The 13,696-nt window shown below is 43.5% G+C and overlaps 1 protein-coding gene across 1 annotated transcript; it reads left to right on the top strand.

Moving 5' to 3' along the window:
* Window positions 1–3,117: 3,117 nt before the first annotated feature.
* On the top strand, window positions 3,118–10,004 carry LOC138364208 (buccalin-like). Its single transcript, XM_069323534.1, has 2 exons — window positions 3,118–3,269; window positions 9,287–10,004. The coding sequence occupies exons 1-2, from the start codon at window positions 3,118–3,120 to the stop codon at window positions 10,002–10,004; spliced, it is 870 nt and encodes a 289-aa protein (XP_069179635.1).
* The last annotated feature ends 3,692 nt before the right edge of the window (window positions 10,005–13,696 follow it).

Genomic DNA, 13,696 nt, shown 5'->3' with positions numbered 1-13,696 from the left:
CCCATGCTCTCTCTCTCTCTCTCTCACTCTCTCTCTCTCTCTCTCTCTCTCTCTCTCTCTCTCTCTCTCTCTCTCTCTCTCTCTCTCTCTCTCTCTCTCTCTCTCTCTATCTCTATCTCTCTCTCTCTGTCTCTGTCTCTGTCTCTCTCTCTCTCTCTCTATCTCTCTCTCTCTGTCTATCTCTGTCTCTGTCTCTGTCTCTCTGTTACGACCCTGGGTTCTTCAGTGGAAACCAGAGGTCAAAATTTAACTTAATAAGCTACGTTAGAGTAGTAAATCGCAACTCGATGTGTCTTTGTTTGTATCTTCCTTGCCAGACGTAAGACTATTCTTGTTTCTCAAAGAGCATTTAAAGACTGAGCTGGGGTTGATTATTAAATAATAACATAGGCACCAACTATGCTTACTAATACTTTCTAATCATTTGTAAAGTACCTGAGTAAACTTGGTATAGGGCTGCGGTACGATTAGTTGAGCAGTCTGCCGGCAGCTGGGGGGAAGGAGACTGAGACTCGATCTTTTTCTGAGCTGGCGTGGTGTGGACAGGATCCTCCTACCCTTCCACTTCGTTTCCTTATTTCTGTGTCTTGTTCAAGATAAGTACCAACTGAGTTATTATTCAATCTCTGACATACTCATGTCCTATGTGTAGAGTAGTATACTTTGGGTGTAGTAGGTGTTTTTAGGGTTTATATTACTAGTTATTCTAAAGGGGGTTCCATTGGAACCACGTGGTCCCCCTACCCTAAGCTGACTCTAACTTCAAGTTATTCAATAGTAGAGCTTTACCCTAGCTTGTGTTCAGTGTAAAACCTTGTATCCTGCTTATGTGGACCAAGGCTTTTAACGTAAGGTAGCGTGGTAAAGTTATTATTATTATTGTTATTGGGGTGAATGTATATGGGGGGCTGTTAAGGGGTTAATACATAAGTACATGAATTATAAGAGTATCCTTCTTCCTGTGTAGGATTCTTCTTGAGGTTATCTTGAGATGATTTCGGGGCTTTTTAGTGTCCCCGCGGCCCGGTCCTCGACCAAGCCTCCACCCCCAGGAAGCAGCCCGTGACAGCTGACTAACACCCAGGTACCTATTATACTGCTAGGTAACAGGGGCATAGGGTGAAAGAAACTCTGCCCATTGTTTCTCGCCGGCGCCTGGGATCGAACCCAGGATCACAAGTCCAGCGTGCTGTCCGCTCGGCCGACCGGCGATCTTGATCATTCCCTAGACTGACCTTGTTGTGTAGCCAAGTAGTCAGCACTACTTCTAGTTTCCATGGGGGCCGGGCCTTACTGATCTCCCCAAATAGATACATCTTTATTCTGACTGACCTTACCCCTGAATAGCACTAGATCCCCCATAGCAAGCCACCATTGTATTATAACACTCTCTCACCCTCGAATTCGGATTCGAACCCAGATAGACCGGAGTGCTATGCACCTTGGCATACCTAGTACCATAACCATTAGACCACACGACTGTACAAAAATCAAAATAGTGGTGAGACTATTCGTCTGGTGAAATAACCAGAGCTCTCTTTTGGATGTTTAAGTCTCAAAATCCCCCACATCCAGCGCTGTCGGAGCTTGGATAAATTGTCTCACGACTAACAAGAATTTTGTACAGTCGTGTGGTCTAGTGGTTAAGGTAACAGGTACGTCAAGGTGCATAGAGCTCCTGGCTGTCTGGGTTCTGAGTTCGAAGGCAAGACAACAACGACTCTCTCTCTCTCTAGACAATATAACAATGCACAAACAACAGGGGCTCATCAAGGAACATATAATCGCCACACACAATGAAACGATCACCAGGAATATTTTGACGAACAACACCGAAATAATTCATAGATACAATGACCATAGAAGATTAGACATCAGTGAAACGCTGCATATCAAGAAATCTAGACCAGCAATTAATAGCCATCTTATGCACATTTACACTCTACCCACTTCAAGTCCTCGGGCCAACTCAGTAGCTGGTCTAAATGACCCAGCAACAAGAAGGGAAGTAAAGAGAAGAACATAAACTGCCAACATGTCACACTCCTAATTTATTACCCTATTAATACCCCATTCATTTAATACCCCATGTATGTCATTTATCCATGTCACCTACCACCTCATTATTTGAGGATATAATCAGGAGCAACAGAGAAGATTTTGTCTTTGAGAATGTGAGGCGGGACCTTACGAAACTCATCACTAGGCGTCAGACCCAAATAATAAGTAAAAATGAACTTTGAAAACAAAGGCCCAGATCGGCCGAAACGTTCATCTCTCTTTCCCATTTCTCTGTGGATTTTCCGCATATATGTTGTTGAATATGACCGAAAAGGTAAGATTAATAATTCTAACTCGAATTTTCTCGATATATCTTATGTTTTTCTTCACTGTCGAGGGAATTGAAATATCAACTCTCCAAAATTATACTAGAAGGCATTCGAGTGGAATTCTGTGTTAAGTTTCATTGACGAGATGGAGAATGATGGGAAGCTGCCCTTTCTAGATGTAACAGTCATGGAAAGGAGCGGAGGCTTCCACACTGCAGTCTACACAATGGAAACAAACATAGGAATGTGCCTCAATGCCAACAGTGACTGCCCAGACAGGTACAAGAGGAGTGTTGTCAACGCTTACGTCGACCGGCCTCTCAGTCACAGCTCAGGATGGAAGCAAGTCGATGAAGAACTCTGTAGGGTAAGGCAGGTCCTAGTCAACAACGGCTTCTCTAACGGTTATGTTGAACACATCATAAAGTGGAAGGTGACATGCCATGCAACCTCTGAAGAGACAACTAACACAACACTTGTACCCCCTATTAGGCTGTTTTAAAGGAACTTCTTTTCCACAGCTCATAAAACGGAGGAAAGGGTCCTGAAAAATATTGTTGATAGGAACGTTATCCCTACAGACAAAAATCAGAAAATACAATTGACAATTTATTATAAAACCAAAAAAACGGCCAACCTACTTATGAAAAACTCCACAGACACCAAGCAAATCGCCTTGAAGGAAACCAACGTCGTCTATGCCTTCAAATGCCCACTTGGGGACTGTAAGCCCCAAAGAACTCAGTATATAGGCAAGACAGCAACGTCTCTTTCCAGGCGATTAACAATGCATAGACAACAGGGCTCCATTAAGGAACATATAAGCTCTTCTCAAAACCAGACCATCACCAGAGAAATCTTAACAAACAACACAAAGGTCATTGATAGATACAGCGATAGCAGGCGGCTCGACATCTGCGAGGCACTACACATCAAAAAGTAAACACCAGCAATCAACATTCATTCAATATGTAATTTTTATTCTTTGTTTAATTTTCTACTTCAGTTTAATTTTTGCTTTTGATCTCAAATAGTTTTAAGCCTTAGTTTTAGCTTTATTTTTTCCACATTATGGGGGAAGCGTTGTGTCTATTAATGGCATTAGACATATTATATACTTTATCTACAAATCCAACATTCTTCTTACAACCCATTGTGTACCTATGTACTTTCCCTAAATAAACAGTACTATCGTTATTACTATTATTAGTAGTAGTATTAGTATTAGCAACAGTAGTAACAATATTATATTCAAAATATTTAATGAAAACACCTATGATCACTATTTGAGAATGTCATGTTCCCAGCAAAATATAATTCTTTTCTTTAATGGTCAGTGAAGCTATAATTACGTTGTGGTGAAGGCCAGGGGCTAGATTCACGAAAGCACTTACGAACATGTACATCTTTCCTCAATCTTTGACGGCTTTGGTTACATTTATTAAACAGTTTACAAGCATGAAAACTTGCCAATCAACTGTTGTTATTGTTATAAACAGCCTCCTGGTGCTTCGGAGCTCATTAACTGTTTAATAATTGTAAACAAAGCCGCCAAAAATTAAGAAAAGATGTAAACGTTCGTAAGTGCTTTCGTGAATCTGGCCCCTGGGCAGTCTCTTCAGCTCAGAGATATAACCCTCACTCCTCCTCCTCTCTTCAACTCGGCTCTCTGAAGTTGGGAGAAAGAATTCTCTCTAATGACTTCATTTCAACTTCTTAGTTCTACTTCTTTCACAGTTTTGTGAAGGAAGGGCAACTAGCACGAACTGAACGTGTTCAGTATGAACTGAACGTGTTCAGCATGAACTGAACGTGTTCAGCATGAACTGAACGTGTTCAGCATGAACTGAACGTGTTCAGTATGAACTGAACGTGTTCAGCATGAACTGAACGTGTTCAGCATGAACTGAACGTGTTCAGCATGAACTGAACGTGTTCAGTATGAACTGAACGTGTTCAGCATGAACTGAACGTGTTCAGCATGAACTGAACGTGTTCAGCATGAACTGAACGTGTTCTGCATGAACTGAACGTGTTCAGTATGAACTGAACGTGTTCAGCATGAACTGAACGTGTTCAGCATGAACTGAACGTATTCATCATGAACTGAACGTGTTCAACATGAACTGAACGTATTCAGCACGAACTGAACGTATTCAACATGAACTGAACGTGTTCAGCATGAACTGAACGTATTCAACATGAACTGAACGTGTTCAGCATGAACTGAACGTGTTCAGCATGAACTGAACGTGTTCAGCATGAACTGAACGCGTTCAGCATGAACTGAACGTGTTCATCATGAACTGAACGTGTTCATCATGAACTGAACGTATTCAACATGAACTGAACGTGTTCAGCATGAACTGAACGTGTTCAACATGAACTGAACGTATTCAGCATGAACTGAACGTATTCATCATGAACTGAACGTGTTCAGCATGAACTGAACGTATTCAACATGAACTGAACGTGTTCAGCATGAACTGAACGTGTTCAACATGAACTGAACGTATTCAGCATGAACTGAACGTATTAATCATGAACTGAACGTGTTCATCATGAACTGAATGTGTTCATCATGAACTGAACGTATTCATCATGAACTGAACGTGTTCAGCATGAACTGAACGTATTCATCATGAACTGAACGTGTTCAGCATGAACTGAACGTATTCAACATGAACTGAACGTGTTCAGCATGAACTGAACGTATTCAACATGAACTGAACGTGTTCATCATGAACTGAAGGTGTTCATCATGAACTGAACGTGTTCATCATGAACTGAACGTGTTCATCATGAACTGAACGTGTTCATCATGAACTGAACGTGTTCAGCATGAACTGAACGTGTTCATCATGAACTGAACGTGTTCATCATGAACTGAACGTGTTCAACATGAACTGAACGTGTTCAACATGAACTGAACGTGTGCGTCGTGAATTATTGATTGATTGATGAAGATTAAGCCACCCAAGAGGTGGCACGGGCATGAATAGCCCGTAACATGATGATTCACAAGGAACTGCTTATAATACCAGTCCTTCTTGAGGTTATCTTGAGATGATTTCGGGGCTTTAGTGTCCCCGCGGCCCGGTCCTCGACCAGGCCTCCACCCCCAGGAAGCAGCCCGTGACAGCTGACTAACTCCCAGGTACCTATTTACTGCTAGGTAACAGGGGCATTCAGGGTGAAAGAAACTTTGCCCATTTGTTTCTGCCTCGTGCGGGAATCGAACCCGAGCCACAGAATTACGAGTCCTGCGCGCTATCCACCAGGCTACGAGGCCCCACCTCATCTGACCATACTCTAGCAGGTTTGGAAGAAGTATTAACTGTAATTAGTGGACTAAGTAGAACTAACAAACCCATATGCAGGCGATGAGTCACAATAACGTGGCTAAAGTAAGTTTACCAGACCACACACTAGAAGGTGAAGGGACGACGACGTTTCGGTCCGTCCTGGACCATTCTCAATCGATTTGAGAATGGTCCAGGACAGACCAAAACGTCGTCGTCTCTTCACCATTTAGTGTGTGGTCTGGTCGACTTAACAGACCTATCTCATTACTTGCACTTAAGCTAATGAGAATATGTAGCAAGTTACTGCTAGGTAACCCCTGTTACCTAGCAGTAAATAGGTACTCGGGAGTTAGTCAGCTGTCACGGGCTGCTTCCTGGGGGTGGAGGCCTGGTCGAGGACCGGGCCGCGGGGACGCTAAGCCCCGAAATCATCTCAAGATAACCTCAAGAAGTATATTACACTTGCTACAGAATACAACAGATGAAGGAGAAATTACAAAGATAGTATTGTTGAACAAATCCACAAGGGCCGTGACGAGGGTTCGAACCTGCGTCCGAGAGGATCCCAGACGCTGCCTTAATCGACTGAGCTACGACATGGTAAAAGAATTGCAACCGGGAAATCATCCTGATTCACCAACGGATCCTGCAGCCTCTCCGAGACACAAACCAGGGTTTTACGCAAGTCCCTCCCATGCAATTTACAAAATTCTGTAGAATCCATTGGTAAATCAAGATGATTTCCCGGTTGCAATTCTTTTAACCATGTCGTAGCTCAGTCGATTAAGGCTGCGTCTGGGATGCTCTCGGACGCAGGTTCGAACCCTCGTCACGGACCTTGTGGATTTGCTCATTTGATGCATCACACTATTGTGATTTCTGTGTGTATAGTATTGTAATACAAGACATGAGATGGGTATGAGGGCAGGATAGGGCAAGGGACTGAAGAAATTATACCCAACCACTTAATGGACCATCGGGAATCGAACGTGGGCCGTGCAAGAAGCGAGGCGGCAGTTGTTCTCACCAACCGTGGAGCCGTGTCGGCCGAGCGGACAGCACGCTTGACTTGTAATCCTGTGGTCCCGGGTTCGATCCCGGGCGCCGGCGAGAAACAATGGGCAGAGTTTTTTTCACCCTATGCCCCTGTTACCTAGCAGTAAAATAGGTACCTGGGAGTTAGTCAGCTGTCACGGGCTGCTTCCTGGAGGTGGAGGCCTGGTCGAGGACCGGGCCGCGGGGACACTAAAGCCCCGAAATCATCTCAAGATAACCAGCCAAATTATGTAGAAACCTCCGCAAGAGAAAACGGGAAGAAACAGAGCAGTCAGTGCCGGGTAACTGTTACTTACCACCACCGGGTAACTGTTAACTTACCACCACCGGGTAACTGTTAACTTACCACCACCGGGTAACTGTTAACTTACCACCACCGGGTAACTGTTAACTTACCACCACCGGGTAACTGTTACTTACCACCACCGGGTAACTGTTACTTACCACCACCGGGTAACTGTTACTTACCACCACCGGGTAACTGTTAACTAACCACCACCGGGTAACTGTTACTTACCACCACCGGTTAACTGTTAACTAACCACCACCGGGTAACTGTTACTTACCACCACCGGGTAACTGTTACTTACCACCACCGGGTAACTGTTAACTAACCACCACCGGGTAACTGTTACTTACCACCACCGGGTAACTGTTACTTACCACCACCGGGTAACTGTTAACTTACCACCACCGGGTAACTGTTACTTACCACCACCGGGTAACTGTTAACTAACCACCACCGGGTAACTGTTAACTAACCACCACCGGGTAACTGTTACTTACCACCACCGGGTAACTGTTACTTACCACCACCGGGTAACTGTTAACTTACCACCACCGGGTAACTGTTACTTACCACCACCGGGTAACTGTTAACTTACCACCACCGGGTAACTGTTAACTTACCACCACCGGGTAACTGTTAACTTACCACCACCGGGTAACTGTTAACTACCACCACCTGGTAACTGTTAACTACCACCACCTGGTAACTGTTAACTACCACCACCGGGTAACTGTTAACTACCACCACCTGGTAACTGTTAACTACCACCACCGGGTAACTGTACTGCCCGAAACGCTTTACGTAACAGTGGCTTTAGGCATTGTTATCTTGAGGTTATCTTGAGATGATTTCGGGGCTTTAGTGTCCCCGCGGCCCGGTCCTCGACCAGGCCTCCACCCCCAGAAAGCAGCCCGTGACAGCTGACTAACACCCAGGTACCTATTTTACTGCTAGGTAACAGGGGCATAGGGTGAAAGAAACTCTGCCCATTGTTTCTCGCCCGTGCCTGGGATCGAACCCAGGACCACAGGATCACAAGTCCAGCGTGCTGTCCGCTCGGCCGACCAGCTCCCAATTGTATCAACCAGCTCTATCTATAAATCTATAAATTTATGTAAAATCTCTTGTATGTATGTACCTTACCTAAATAAACATTTATTTATTTATTTATTTATAATTTACACCTGAGTAATTATGCCATTACTTTTACCTATATTAACTATTTACCAAAGAGGACAATATAGGCTCCATCATGCTTATTATTACAAACTTACGACGGGGATAATATTACATTTGTCGGAAAATCCGACACCATTTAATAATATTACATGCAGGCAGATAATATTGCTGCTGTATTGTATAAACAAGTTACATTTTAGAAAATGTAACTTGTAGTGGAATTTCCGTCTATAGAATACGGGATATCATTACCACATACTATTATAAATTCACCACCTATTATGGTGGGAATTATTCTTAAATACATTAGTCTTTGGACTTTACCATCATAAAAACATCTCATATAAATTAACTTAATTATCAGAATTAAAATAGAGTAAATGTGACCCTTCTATCACTTACTGTCATCTGGACAATGTAGGCCAGTAGCGTCAGTTGTGAGGGAATGGTCAGCCATTGTTATTGTTTAAGACCACAGAGTCGTGGAGCGAATTACGGCTCCTATAAATTCTCTTGGACGAAGTGTTATGGAAGATCAGAGTAGTGATCTGCCATCATCAACACGCTGTCATCAATCTCAAGGGAAGTGTCTTTCCGAAACCCGTTTATCTTTCATTTATGGCCATTAATGTCAGTAGATATTGGGTGAGCCGGTTAGATCACAAATGATCGATTCAAACAAGGTAATTAAGCCTAGGTATTTATGGTTCCATGTACAGTGTTTTCTCTGATATAGCTGTCATATATTAGGATTCTGGCTTCTTAGCTAGCGCCCTTTTGACAGGTCAAGACGAGGAAGCATGCTTTGTGCATCAGTTACCAGGGTGATGGAAGCTACCTCACACGAGGAAAATTTCGTGTCTACATCCTAGTTATACCTGGTGGACTAAGGCCTGCTGTACAAATAAGATAAGGAACCTCTTCAATGTATGTAGTCTAATACTGTAGTTTGATTGGCTGCATATATATAAATTTAATATAAACCCCCCCCCCCTAATGTGCAGAGGATCGATTTGTGAGATTATTGCAGAAATACAGATCACTTAACATCATACAAATTGCTACCGAAGTATACAAATTAACGTAAATATAAATTCATATAAATTAAATAAATATAAATCTCACAGGTCGGTTCCCACAACATACAACAGAGGCATGGCTTGGACAGAATGGCTTGGACAGAATGGCTTGGACAGAATGGCTTGGACAGAATGGCTTGGACAGAATGGCTTGGACAGAAGGGCTTCCACAGAAGGGCTTCCACAGAAGGGCTTCCACAGAATGGCTTGGACAGAATGGCTTGGACAGAATGGCTTGGACAGAATGGCTTGGACAGAATGGCTTGGACAGAATGGCTTGGACAGAATGGCTACGACAGAATGGCTTGGCCAGAATGGCTTGGACAGAATGGCTACGACAGAAGGGCTTCCACAGAATGGCTTGGACAGAATGGCTACGACAGAAGGGCTTCCACAGAATGGCTTGGACAGAATGGCTTGGACAGAATGGCTTGGACACAATGGCTTGGACAGAATGGCTACGACTGAATGGCTTCCACAGAATGGCTTGGTCAGAATGGCTTGGACAGAATGGCTACGACAGAAGGGCTTCCACAGAATAGCTTGGACAGAATGGCTTGGACAGAATGGCTTGGACAGAATGGCTACGACAGAAAGGCTTGGCCAGAATGGCTTGGACAGAATGGCTTGGACAGAATGGCTTGGACAGAATGGCTACGACAGAAAGGCTTGGCCAGAATGGCTTGGACAGAATGGCTTGGACAGAATAGCTTGGACAGAATGGCTTAGACAAAATGGCTTAGACAGAATGGCTTGGACAGTATGAAAAAACGTCGAAGAAATACATGCAAAAAAATAACTTACACATTAATGTTACAGAGGACCTGTCACCCGAGGCGCTCATCACATAACTATCATCAGCGGCATATGCAAGGTTGGCCCAGCACAAGGACTGGCTTTACGAGTCTTAACACGGAATCTCTGACATCCCTGTGTAGTTAGATCCCGGATAATTACCTGAACTATGCTTCAAGCCATACTATGAAGCTGGAGAATGCTCAGAGGTCCGCCACCTGACTAGTACCAGAGCAGAGAGGCATGAGGTATGAGGAACGATTAAAACGTTAAAAATAATGTCAAGTAGCAAGAGATTAAATAAGGGAGGACATGATCAGTACATTCAAGATACTCAAAGGAATAGAGAGGAGAGACAAGGCCAAAATACTGAATATCAGGGATAGACGAGAATGGGAACAACTGGACTCTAGGAAGTATACGAGCCACTCACACACTAGATACTTACGGGCTATTCATGCCCGTGCCACCTCTCGGGGTGGCTTACTCTTCATCAATGATCAATCACATTACACTAAACAAAAACTGTTTCTAGTGTTGAACAAGTACAATGAACTAAGAAATTACATTCATCAGGGCTCAATGAGACTCGAACCGTGGACCCCGCACATGTCAAGCCGAAGCTCTATCAACCGAGCTATTGAGTAGTGTTAATAAGGAATGTTCCCCAGAAGCAGCATCCTGCAGCCTAACTGGAATTTTCAACTTTGATGAGAAATAGAGTGGTGGAGGCAGACTCAACCAGCTGACCGAAGACTCGGACGTGTGACCAGAGATAAAACTCAACCCTGACAAGCACTATCAGAAGAGCACCAATTAAACCAGATAAAACTCCCCCCATGAAACTATTACAAGCTGGAGGGGCTCAACATAGACCGAAAGGTAATCTGGCAAATTGCCACATTTCACTAATTACACTAAATGCAGTTATCTCCTTTGATTCTCCATCAAAGGATATTTGATGATAACCTGAAAGCATCCTGCGGGAGCCGGTCGGCCGAGCGGACAGCACGCTGGACTTATGATCCTGTGGTCCTGGGTTCAATCCCATGCGCCGGCGAGAAACAATGGGCGGAGTTTCTTTCACCCTATGTTACCCCTGTTACCTAGCAGTAAAATAGGTACCTGGGTGTTACGTGACAGTCAGCTGTCACGGGCTGCTTCCTGGGGGTGGAGGCCTGGTCGAGGACCGGGCCGCGGGGACACTAAAGCCCCGAAATCATCTCAAGATAACTCAAGATATCCCCCAATGTGCTCAAATATTTTGTTTCCCTTAAGTGAGATGTAATGTTCCTGATATATTTGGTAGTGGATTTCTCTCTCTCTCTCTAATTATTGACTTTCCAAAATCCACACAAGGACTTAACTTACCTTTTGTCTTGCGATCACATACAGGAGGCTAATTACTCCTGGAGGACCTCCAACCACTTGGGCTGGACGGTAGAGCGACGGTCTCGCTTCATGCAGGTCAGCGTTCAATCCCTCGAGACCGTCCACAAGTGGTTGGGCACCTTCCTTTCCTCCGTCCCATCTCTAATCCTTATCCTGACCCCTTCCCAGTGCTGTATAGTGGTAATGGCTTTTTCTCTTGATAATTCCCTTCCTATTCCCCTGAGAGGAAGCCAATTCCACCAAGAGGAAGCCAATTCCAACCATACAATGGTACTTCCCCTCATGTGAAAGTATGGTACAGTACTTTGTCTTCTATTCTCTAATTATATTAGGTAATCCTCGTCTATGTGATAGATTGAGTTAATCTCCCCCTGTTCCCATCACCATATGTGGCGTCTTCCTGCGTCCCAGTCACCATTTAGTCACTATATAGTCACTATATAGTCACTATATAGTCACTATATAGTCACTATATGTCAACTTTTCACATAGGATTTTATAAATATTTTGTCATCCATGCCCCAATGTAGTTCTTTTAATGTATCTAAAGTGTTTTAGGTACCATGCAACACGATATATGATACAGTCTCTATACCATCTATAATGTCTATAGAATGTCCCATATATTGTGCCATATAATGTCCCAAATATTGCATTATACATTGTGCCATAGACTATGCCATATTGTGAAGAACATAATGTCTCCTATAATGCAGCATACTAGATCTTGTGCTGACTACATAGGAGGGTGTGACTGATCAAACTCATGTGGGGAAAACCTAACTCCCTCTTGCGACCACCATATTTTAAGATGGACTACGAATATATAAACCCACAAAGATTAAAGATGATGAATTTCTATGCAGGCGATGAGTCACAATAACGTGGCTGAAGCAGTTTGACCAGACCACACATTAGAAGGTGAAGGGATGACGACATTTCGGTTCGTCCTGGACCATTCTCAAGTCAATTGTGTGGTCGAAACGTCGTCGTGTCTTAATTTTCTAGTGTGTGGATTGGTCTACATACTTCAGCCACGTTATTGTGACTCATCGCCCGCTTAAGAGCACTCAACTCAGTCACCCAGAAAATCACATCAGCCAAAGAAACTACGAAAAAAAAACTTGCCTAAGCCATAAAGAAAGATCCAAAATCGTTCTATGCCTATATACGAGCATAGAAAAAAGAGCGTAGCTAAAACCCAAAACAAGGACTCGGTTCCCGCCAAACACACACCGAAACTACGACGTTGGTACAACGTTCGAACAAGTTTTAACACCTCCTAACCAGTTATAACAACCAATATAGCAAGCTTTAAGAACGTTCTAATACGTCCTAAACACGTTAAGCCAAGATGTAACAACTTTATTACAAGTTGTTACAAGCGGAAAATAGAGACAGTTTTGGTTTGTGTTTCCAGGGTTGGACCCTTAAAAGATGAGACTAACCAAGTTATAATATAAGACAAAATAGCAGCGAACACTATATATGAATATTATATATTAGTGTTCACACTAGAAAGGTTATATGACATCCCATCACCCATATACATGTTTGTAGGAGGGGGGAGAAAAATGAATTTCGGGATGTTCCCATAACATCCAAATGTTGACCAGACCACACACTAGAAGTTGAAGGGACGAAGACGTTTCGGTCCGTCCTAGACCATTCTCAAGTTGATTGTCTTGAGTCGATTCAAGATTGTCTTGAGTCGACCCATTCACAATCGACTTGAGAATGGTCCAGGACGGGCCGAAACGTCGTCGTTCCTTCACCTTCTAGTGTGTGGTCTGGTCAACATACTTCAGCCACGTTATTGTGACTCATCGCCTGCATAACATTCAATATTATCACGCGGAATCATCGGCAAGCTAAAATACTCAAAAGCCCCCCCAGGGTGTGGAGGGAAGCCAATCCAAAGTTATGAAGGTACTGGCAGAAGAACTACGCCTGCCACTGAAACTAGTTTTCACAAAATCTCTGGACCGAGGGATAGTCCCTCTAGATTAGAAATATGCAAATATTACCCCCTATTTTAAAGAAAAGGCAGGTAGAGCTCAGCAGAACACTACCGGCCGATCAGATTGACATCACACATCTGCAAGATCATGGAGGGAATCCTCAAGGAGAGAATCATTCACCATCTTTCAGTGAACAATCTTATACAATCCACTCAACATGGATTTGTTAAAAATAGAGCCTGTCCTACACACTTGCTCACATTTTTGGAAACGGTCACCAGCTACTGAGACGAAGGCCATCCGGTGGATG

Source organism: Procambarus clarkii, chromosome 12 (assembly GCF_040958095.1).
Source record: "Procambarus clarkii isolate CNS0578487 chromosome 12, FALCON_Pclarkii_2.0, whole genome shotgun sequence".
Classification (NCBI taxonomy): Eukaryota; Metazoa; Arthropoda; class Malacostraca; order Decapoda; family Cambaridae; genus Procambarus; species Procambarus clarkii.
This window is presented reverse-complemented; position numbering and strand designations above follow the sequence as displayed.

Coding starts and splice junctions, on each gene's coding strand:
- LOC138364208 (XM_069323534.1), top strand. CDS start 3,118: ATGCATAGACAACAGGGCTCCATTAAGGAACATATAAGCTCTTCTCAA. Junction 3,270..9,286: donor GAGGCACTACACATCAAAAA/GTAAACACCAGC, acceptor TAAATCTCACAG/GTCGGTTCCCACAACATACA.